At 41.9% G+C, this 10,558-nt stretch overlaps 2 protein-coding genes across 3 annotated transcripts in view; one reads left to right on the top strand and one right to left on the bottom strand.

The window, feature by feature from the left end:
- The window catches only part of Slc1a6 (solute carrier family 1 member 6), a 35,470-nt gene that overhangs the window by 23,831 nt on the left and 1,081 nt on the right, over positions 1-10,558 (top strand). The window contains exons 9-10 of one of the 2 annotated variants that reach the window (XM_029542292.1): positions 2,714-2,848; positions 4,351-4,526. In XM_029542292.1, the coding sequence (XP_029398152.1) occupies positions 2,714-2,848; positions 4,351-4,526 (311 nt within the window). Of the gene's footprint in view, positions 1-2,713; positions 2,849-4,350; positions 4,698-10,558 lie in introns of those variants that run through there. The other variant, XM_021204925.1, reaches the window with a different exon arrangement.
- LOC110326076 (olfactory receptor 7A17-like) overlaps positions 9,370-10,558 on the bottom strand; it is a 2,063-nt gene continuing 874 nt past the window's right edge. The window contains exon 2 of the mRNA XM_021204248.1: positions 9,370-9,459. Coding sequence (XP_021059907.1) covers positions 9,370-9,459 — 90 coding nt within the window. The remainder of the gene's footprint in view (positions 9,460-10,558) is intronic.

Genomic DNA, 10,558 nt, shown 5'->3' on the forward strand with positions numbered 1-10,558 from the left:
ATATATATATATATATATATATATATATATATATATATATATATATATATTCTCAGCAACAGAAATGAAACCCAAATAGGCACTGCCCTGGTCTCTGTCCCGCTCACAGTGAGAAGTGAGGGACGTCTGTCATTCCTCTGATGAGGCAGGAGAGGCTAGGCACAAAGCTCATGAACGGAGTATTGTCTCCGTTCTTAAAGTCTATTGTTTAATGCCAGTCTGAGACCTTGCTCAACCACCATTGTGATAAAGCATCCTCTGGGAAAACCATCTTCCCTTGTCCTTTGTGAATGGCTATAGAATCTGGAAAAAGTTTTCCTAAGCTACTGAGAGAGCTGGCACCTGGACAGCACTACTACTTTATAATACATATCACATCTTGCTGGGCATTTGGAATTGATGTTGGATTGTTTTTCTTCAATAATCCACTTTTTAAAATTCACTTCACATCCCAATTGCAGTCCTACTCCCTTCTCCCCTCCCAGTCCCACTCTCATAAATCCTTCCCCCCATTACTGCTTCCCCTTCTCCTCAGAGAAGGGAAGCCTCCTCAGGTACCATCCCATCCTGGGGCATCCAGTCCCAGCAGGACTAAACACATCATGCTCTGAGGCCCAACCAGACAGTTCAGGTAGGGGAAGGGGACCCAGTAACAGGCAACAGAGTCAGAGACAGTCCTCACTCCAGTTGTTAGAGGACCCACTTGAAGAATAAGCAGCACATTTGCTACAAATGTGTGAGGGGACCTACATCCAGGGTCTGCACTGCTTCTTGATTAATGGTTCAGTTTCTGTGAGCCCCCATGGACCCAGGATAGTTGACTCTGTAGGTCTTCCCATGGCTCCCTTGACCTCTCTGGCTTGCTCAGTTATACCCCTCACTCTTCCAGAAGATTTCTTGATCTCCGCTTGATGTTTGGCTGTGGGTCTCTGCATCTGTTTGCATCTGCTGGTGGATGGTCAAGAGACAGTTATGCCAGCTTCATATCTGTATGTTTCTGGTACTGCAGAGAAGGTGGGTGGAGAGGTGGTCAGACCTTGATATTGGAGTTTTTACACAGGCCACCCGTGACCCAGTAGATCCTACTTAAACTTCATATTAATTTTCATGACTAGAAATGGAAGTCAGGATTTGTATATGCTAGACAGGTGCTCTACCACTGAGATATAGCCTTAGTTTTTTACTTTATTTTTTAAGAATTATTTGATGGGCTTGAGAGATGGCTCAGTGGTTAAGAGCACTTACTGCTCTCCCAGAGGACCTGGGTTTGATTCCCACTACTTACATGATAGCTTACAACTGCTTTTCACTCCAGTTCTAGGGGACCCAGTGTTCTTTTATGGCCTTCATAGACATTAGGTACACATACAGTGCACAACATATATGCAGGCAAACATTCATACATATGAAATTAAGAAAACAAACAACTTAAAAAAAACCATCAAGAAAGAAATGGGCTCAAAGCCTAAGATGGGCCAGAATGTTTTCTCCTCCATTGTGATAAGCTGCATTTGCCAACTTAAAAAACAATTAATGTCTTTTCCAGCCACAGCTTTCCTGCATGATAGCCAACAAAAGTTGTATGTATTTAAGGTGTATTTCATGATGATTTGCTGAATGTGTGCTTTGTAAAATGATCATCACCGTCAGGCTGATTACTACATCTATCCCCCCCATAGTTTTCTTCTGCCCCCCATTATCCCCTCCTTTGCTGCCTGTGTCTTCTCTTATCTCCTCTCATTTCTCTTCCCCTCCCTTCTTTTCCATTCTCTCCCTTAATCCTGTCTTCCTATCCCTTTTCACCTTTCCTTCTAATCCTGATGTTCTCTCCTTTTCTCATCTCCTCCCTTCTTTCCACCTCCTTCTGGCTCTCTCTTCTCTCTCTCCTTCCTTCCCTTCCTTTTTCCTCCTTTCCCTCCTCTTTCTGTTTGTCCCTCTGTTCTTCCCTCCTTTCATTATCTTTATCTTTTTTTTTTTTTTTGATGGCGAGAACAGACTTAAGGACTATTCTCTTGAAAAGTTCAAATACAAACGCAGCGTCATCAGCCACATTCTCCATGATGTACATTCATCCCAGAACTCCCCAGAACTTAGTCATCCGCTGTCTCGACATTTTGACTCTTTGACAGACATTTCCCATCTCCCAGCCAGTCTGCCCGGCATCACACTTTCTTTTTTTTCTTTTTAAAAATTTATTATTATTTTCTTTATTTACATTTCAAATGCTATCCCAAAATTTCCCTATACCCCCCCTACCCCTTCTCCCCTACCCACCCACTCCCACTACTTGGCCCTGGCCTTCCCTTGTGCTGGGTCATATAAAGTTTACAAGACCAAGGGGCCTCTCTTCCCAATGATGGCCGATTAGGCCATCTTCTGCTACATATGCAGCTAGAGACACGAGCTCAGGGGGTACTGGTTAGTTCATATTGTTGTTGCACCTACAGGGTTGCAGCCCCCTACAACACCTTGGGTACTTTCTCTAGATCCTCCATTGGGGGCCCCGTGTTCCATCCAATAGCTGACTGGCATCACACTTTCTGCTTTCATGACGTCAACTTTTAAAATTTAGTTTCACATCAAAAGTGAAGTAATGTAATGTTTTTCTTTCTGTGTTAGCTTGGGAATTTAAGATGCTTTCCTCTGCCTGATCTTCCTCCAATTTTCTGTTCATTCTTTCCTCCTGGATTCCCGACTCTCTTTCTGTTTGCAGCATCACAGCCACAGCTGCCAGCGTAGGAGCCGCTGGCATCCCCCAGGCCGGACTGGTTACCATGGTGATTGTGCTCACATCAGTCGGCCTGCCCACAGAGGACATCACACTGATCATAGCTGTGGATTGGTTTCTGTGAGTTTGCTTTGGGTTTAACCCTGGGCTTATCTCTTCTCATAACTTTTTCCTAAAGGAATTTGCAAGGACAGAGTTGTAGGGTGTTAGAAGGTGAGGGAGGCATTGGGATGGTCCTCTAGTTATGGCCTCTAGACTCCAAGTTCATAGATTTATTATCTTTGGGATCTGAAGTGAGGAGGATTCAGAATAGGAGGTCGCTGTCCAAGAGCCAGTCAACTTCTCTTCAGCTTGTTTCTTGTAGAAATCTTATAAAGCTGTTTAAACATATTTGCTTGAACTCAAAAATTTAAAAATATTTCTTAGTGAAAATGCTAATTTTGAAGAATTTTAGAAGTGAGAAGAAAACACAGGTTGCCTGTTTCATAACAACAAATAAATTAAATAGAGAAGAATTTTGGCTTATAAAATCATCTGTAGTGATAGACAAAAGAATCTTGGTAGACTTACAGTCTGAATGCTATGACCAGGCACATTTTCTCTCCCTTTCTATCCTCCCTTCCTTCCCTCTGTTCTTTTTCAGTCATTAGATTTTTTTCTTTGACAGTTTTATACATGTATACAATCCCCCCCACCCCTTAATTCCTTTCATCCCTGTCAACCTTCTTCCCTATAACTCTCCTTCCCACGTTCACATTTTCATTTGTGACCTCCTGAGTTGGAACAGAGCTATCTGTGTGCCTTGGTTTCAGACTATGTCATGGAGCTTATGAGAGGGTGCACCCTGAAGGCAAGACTCCTCCTTTCAGAGACTCTATCAGTAGCCCATGGTTCAGCTGGGAGGAGACACTCTCTAATCCCTACCCCTCCCCTCCTGCTCTCTCGTTCCTTCCCCTTCTTTCCTTTCCTCTTCCTCCCTCTCTCATTTTCCCATCTTCCATTTCCTCTTCTTTCTTTCCTTCCCTGTCTCCCCTCCTGTCCTCTCCCTTCTTTCCTTGATTCCTTCCTTTCCTCCTTCCTTGCTTCTTTCCTTCCTTTCTCTTTCTCCTTCCTGTATCACTTTGTCCTTTCACCATTCCTTCTCTCATTTCTTTTTTTGTAACATGGAATTCACATAAAATGTTGACTTTCATCCCCATGTAGGATTTGTGGGCAAGAAAAAGTCCCATTGTACAGAAGGACTACAAATTCACATTGTCAGTCTCCAGCCAGCCCTACATCTACATAGACTTATATGTAACAGTCTATATCAATTATTCAAGTCTGATAGTCTTCATCAAACACTCATGTTTAAGACGCTATTAGATCCTAATGTCTAACAGTCTGCATCAGACTCTCATATCTAACCACCTCTAAGTTAGTATATTTATAAACAAAAATCACATATCAAAGAATAGATCTGAGGATTTCAGGGATGATATTGTTAGGAAGGAAAACTGAGGAAGAATTGGACCTGATCAAGGTCATGTGATTATGGGTTAGACTGGAAGCCTTCCTAGTCTACACTTGGTTCTCAAAGGAGCTTTTCACCTCCCCTCATTAATCTATTTATCTTCCACCAGTGACCGACTTCGTACAATGACCAATGTACTGGGGGACTCAATTGGAGCGGCCGTCATTGAGCATTTGTCCCAACGGGAGCTGGAGCTGCAGGAGGCTGAGCTGACTCTACCCAGCCTGGGGAAACCCTATAAGTCACTCATGGCACAAGAAAAGGGGGCATCAAGGGGTCGGGGAGGTAATGAGAGCGTCATGTGAGAAGCTTCTAGCTCTTTGTCCAGGGAAGAGGGAAGGGGCTGGGATGGGAGTCCTGGGGACAATCTGTTGCTCAACTGACTGTGGGCTGAACATACATGTTCTGTGTGGGTTCTCTGGGGACTTCCGAGATAAAAGAGAGGAATGAAAGGTATCCAAGGTGTGTTCATCACTGTTCCATTTGTGTGCTCGAAATATAAGAACAACCTAAGGGAAGAAATTTATTTTGCCATATTTAATGTTCACCATAGTGGAAAGGCACTGTAGAAGAGAGCTGTTCACTTCATGGTGGTGGTCATTAAGCAGAGACAGGAGAAATGGGAAATGACCAGGGCAGGGTATCCCAAGACCATCTTACCTGTGACTGCTTCCTTCAGCAATATCCAACCTCCTATTTTTCATTTCTTTTCAATACAACCATCATATTAGGGAACCATCAAGGGGCTGATCCATTCATTAGGTCAGAGTTCTCTTGATGTAATCATCTCTCAGACACACGGAGGTGTGCTTTAAGAATTTCCCAGGCACTTGTTTCAGTCCAGTCAAATTGAAAAAAAACAGTTCATCATCACAAAGGTCTCTGTTCATCTTTGAGTGTACGCTGAGGGCTTGAAGGATGGTGAGAGGAAAAAAAGGGAAACATTTAGAGTTGGGGGAGGAAAATCTTCAAATTCATCAAGAAAGATCAATTTGTATTCTTCGTGTTTTTAAGGTGTTCTGGAGCTGGCAAGGGTAAAGAAATTACCTGCTGTTTCTCATGATAAAAGTTATTTGTGGCTTTTATGTGGAGATCTTGGAGACTACGTTTAGGTTTAACGATTCATTAACTAGACTCAAAGAACTTAGAAAAGCCATTCTCCTCTCAGATATGGTTTATTATGGTGAAGTGCAGGTGCTTTTCAAATCAGCAAAGGTGCAAGTGGTTGGGGCTGGGGACGGCTAGAACAGGTGAATTTCCAGTCTCTTACTAGTGAAGGTATGGAAACCAGTGACGACTTACAGCAATGTGAGGCAGTGTGCATGGTACACTGATGTCTTAGTTCTGTTTCTTATTGTGATAACACACACACATATAAGCAAATTAAGAGCAAAGGGGTTTATTTGGCTCTTCCTTCTTGGTTATAGCCCACCGTTGCAGGGAAGTCAACGAATCAAGAAGTGAAAGCAACTGTTCCCACCTAGTCACGAGCAGAGAGAATGGATGCATGCTAACAAGTGTTCAGTTCCCTCTTGGCATTTCATTCAGCTTAAGGTTCAGCTCATAACACGGTGTGGTCTACATTCAGGGTGCCTCTTCTTGTCTCAAGTAACTCAACTAAAACCCCTCACAGATTCAGAGGGATACCCAGTCTCAACAATTTCTCTTCGAGATTTCCTCCCTCATGATTCCAAACCGTGTCAAATTGGTAATTAAAAAAAAAAAAAAAAAGAAAAATTAGGTTTCCAACAAGGACGTTTCAGGAGACATTATCAAGCCACTTACATAAAAACATGACTCTAGCTAAAGTCTGTGTCTTCTTTGTCCAAGAAAGATAGATTTAACTTTTTCTAAGTTAAATTAAACCCAACTTGCCTATCCTTTTTGTTTTCCCCCAGTATGGAAGAGAAATCCAAGTACAAGTATTCTTTTTAATGCTTTATATTCTGAATTTAATTATTTTAAAAATGTTTATTTTTATTTTATGTGTGAGAGTGTTTTGGCATACACCCTGTGTGTGTATTGTCCATGGAGGCCAGAAGAGAGTGCCAAATAATCTGGAACTGGATTTACAGATGGTTGTTGGCTGCCATGTGGGTGCTAGGACATGATCCTCAGTCCTCTGGAAGAGCAGGCCTTGCTCTTAACCTTTGAGCCATCTCCCCAGCTCTTAATTCATTTTTTTTTAAGATTAAAAATTTTATTCTTTAAGAATGTCGTGCATGTATACAACATATTTTGAATATAACTACTTTCTACTCCTCTTCCATCCCACACCAGAGCCGCCTCTACCAACCCCACTTTCCAACTTCATGTCCTCTTTTCACAACCCACTGAGTCCAGTCAGTGCTTTCCCTGGATGCACTGATGTAGGGCCTTCCTCTGGATCGCAGGCAACTTATCAGGTGCCATTTTCATTGAAAACACTGATTTCCCATGCTAGTAGCCTGCAAATGCTAAGGCTTTTCAGACAGAGATGGAGTTATGAGTCTTTCTTCCCAATATGCTGGAATTTTGACTGACTTGATCTTAGACCAGTATTGTGCAGATAACCACAGCCATTATGAATTTATGAGTACTGCTATGCCTACAGGACATACAGGACCATCCATTGGGACACTGGCATTCTAACATGAGCCTCTTCTCTTAACACCTGTAATACAACTCATAGACCATATGAAGTGCAAGAAGAAAGAAGACCAAAGTGTGGATGCTTCAGTCCTTTTTAGAAGGGGGAACAAAATATTCACTAGAGGTAGAAGATTGCAGAGACTTGGGATGAGGAGAGAATGGTTAGAGGAAAAGGGGGGCAGGATAAGATATGAGAGGACACTCAGGTGATATACAGAGGGTCAGGAAACTGAACAGAGCTGTGTAGCAATGGAAGATGGTGATCTGGAAGTAGTCACCAGAACATCCCAGGTGCCAGAGAAGAAGAAGGCTCCCATGACTCAACTGAGATGACCTGAGCTGAAATACCCAACAAAGGGGAGGGAGAACGTACACAGACTGTATCTAGAAGTTAGGCAAGACCCCCGAGTTGAGGGATGGGGCTACCCACTCATCTCCAAAATTTTAACCCAGAATTGCTCCTGTTTAAAGAAAATAGGGGGCCAAAGAATGGAGCAGAGGCCATCACAGACTGCCCCACCTGGGTCACAATTTCACGTGCAGACACCAAACCCAGACACTATTTTTGATGCCAATAAGTACTTGCTAACAGGAGCCTAATATAGCTGTCTCCTGAGAGTCTCTGCCAGAGACTGACCAGTACAGATGTGGATGCTTACAGCCAACCATCAGACTGAGCACAAGGACCTCAGTGGAGGAGTTAGGGCAAGGACTGAAGGAGTGGAAGGGGTATGTAACCCCACAGGAAGAACAACACTATCAACCCACCAGACCCCCCAGAGCTCCCAGGGACTAAACCACCAACAAAAGAGGATCCATAACTCCAACTGCTTATGTAGCAGAGGATGGCCTTATCTGACATCAATGGGAGGGATGGCCCTTGGTCCTGTGAAGGCTCAATGCCACAGTGCAGGGGAATGCTAGGGTGGTGAGGTGGGAGTGGTTGGGTGTGTAGGGGAGCAGGCTCATAGAAGCAGGGGAAGGGGGGATGGAATAGGAGAATTGTGGAGGGGAAACAAATAAAGTGGATAACAGTTGAAATGTAAATAAATAAAATATTCAAAAAAACCATCATAGTACGAAACAATCCTACCCCAGCCACCCGATTTGTCTGCGTAGGCCTACTGAAATATGCATCCGGACACAGCTTGTACCGTTTGGGGGTATTTTTTACTTCTTTGAGTTTTGTTTTATTTTTATCTTTTATAGTAATCATTTATTTTATATTAATTGAGTTTTGTGTGTGTGTGTGTGTGTGTGTGTGTGTGTGCGTGTGCGTGTGTATGCATGCACACATGTACACTTCTCAGGTCACATAAAATGAACACAAACTACTATTTACACACTTCCAAGAGTAGAAGTAGAACATGAAAAATAAGTCTTTTAAATAATAATATAAAGTTGTTTAATGATATAAGTTTATTTTCTTTCTCATATTAAAGTCATCCATGACCTCAATACCATACTAAGTCAATTTATGAATTCAATTTTTTCTATCCATGTAAACTCCAGTTGAAACAATCTCTTTTTGCTAGTAACTTCAGTATTCAATGTTTACTCTGCAATTACCAGGGAGACTTTGTGAGAAATAAAAACCTTATGTCCAATAGAGAAGTCATTTGTATGCTAAAGTATGCATCAGTATAATGAGGAGGTAAAGTGTAAAATAAAATGATAATGGGGAGTTAATGGTATAGGTCAGCACACACTATATGCTTCTTATACACAAGTCCCTGGGTTAAGTTCTCAAAGTGAATGTAATAAAGAAACAAAGAAAGGAGGAAGGGAGGTGGAAGTAAAGAAGAAAAAAAAGGAGAGAAACAATGGAAGGGAGAGAGTCTGGAACAAAAGATGAAAACAGAAATTGTAGAACTTAGAAAGTGGAGGGAGGAAGTTCATGAGTTCAAAGTCAGACAGTGCCATTCACTATGTTTCAAAATGAAAGAATGATGAAAGAGCACATAAACTGGTTCAATTTTTAAAATATATATTTACTTACTCTTTGAAATTTTTGCATAAGTGTATATTATATATTTTTATTACATCCATATTCTATTCCTTTCTCTTACTTCCCCCAAATCCTCTTATTGTGTTCCCTTCTAAAATATTTCTCTCCTATATTTTTAAAATAACTAGATGAGTCTAATAAGTGCTGGTCATATGTACATGTATGGGGGCTGTGCATGGGACCAAGGGTCAAGCTCCCAAATAGGAATAGCCATCTCTCTACTTGAAACTATTAACTACTGATAGCTCCCTAGCTAGGAGAGGGACTTTATAAGCCTTTTCTAAGTATGAACTGAACTATTGACAAGCTTCATCTCTGTGTTCATGATTCTAATAGTCATCTTATTTTCAGGAGACAAAGTTTCTTAGTCGTCTGTACAACCTATATTATTTTTTTATTACTTTCTTCATCTTCTTCCATAATGTTTTATGATCCTGGGAATGTTCACATTTTCTGAGTTTATAAAATTACATATGTTCTATATCTACCTCATTTGTCAAAGGGAATTGTTTCCACAGAAGTATTATAACTTAAGAATATTCCTTTAAAAGGCCATCCAGAGACTGCCCCTCCTATGGATCCATCCCATCGGCATACACAAAGCCTTAACACTATCGCTGATGTCAAGAAACACTCCATGATAGGGGCCTGGTATAACTGTCCTCTGAGAGGGTCTGCCAGCACCCAAGCACAGATGCAGATAAAGTCAACCATCGGAATGAGCCCGGGGTCCTCAATGGAAGAGTTAGGGGAAGGACTGAAGGAACTGAAAAGCATTTCAACCCCATAAGAAGAACACTATCAACTAACCAGACCACCAGGGACAAAACCACAAATCAAAGAGTATACAAGGAGGGGCCATAGCTCCAAGTACACATGTAGCAGAGGGTTGCCTTATCTGGCATCAATGGGAGAAGAGGTCCTTAGTATGGTGGAGGATTGATACCCCAGTGTAAGGGGATGCTAGAGTGGTGAGGCAAGAGGGAGTGGGTAGGTGGTGGTGGGGAGCACCCTCTTAGAGGCAAAGAGGAGGGGGGACGGGATGGAGAGATTTGTATAGGGGAAACCAGTATGGGGGACAACAGTTAAAATGTAAATAAATAACTAATATAAAAGAGAATATTCCCTTAGTAAAGAAAACAATCTCCACATATACTTTCCAAAATAAATCATTTTCCTGAAGTCTCTGTCATTCTCTAAATGAAGCAGCAATTATCAGAACTTTCTGATCCAAAGATGGGAGTATGTGCAGAAAGTAGGAAATGCCAATGGATTACAGATAACAAAAAGAATGCAAGGGAAGAACTTGAATTGTATAAGAAAAGTGATTGTCTTAGTTATGGTTTTATTGCTGTGAACAGACACCACGACCAAGGGAAGTCTTATGACAACATTTAATTGGGTCTGGCTTATAGGTTCAGAGGTTCAGTTCACTATCGCCAAGGTGGGAACATGGCAGCATCCAAGCAGGCATGATTCAGAAGGAGTTGAGAGTTCTACATCTTCATCTGAAGGCTGCTAGCAGAATACTGGATTCCAGGCAGCTAGGATAAGGGTGTAAAGCCCACACCCACAGTGACACACCTACTCCAACATGGCCATACTGACTCAAATAGGACCACACCTTCTAATAGTGCCACTCCCTGGGCTGAGCATATACAAAACATCACAGTGATAT

Source organism: Mus pahari, chromosome 9 (genome assembly GCF_900095145.1).
Source record: "Mus pahari chromosome 9, PAHARI_EIJ_v1.1, whole genome shotgun sequence".
NCBI classification, from domain to species: domain Eukaryota; kingdom Metazoa; phylum Chordata; class Mammalia; order Rodentia; family Muridae; genus Mus; species Mus pahari.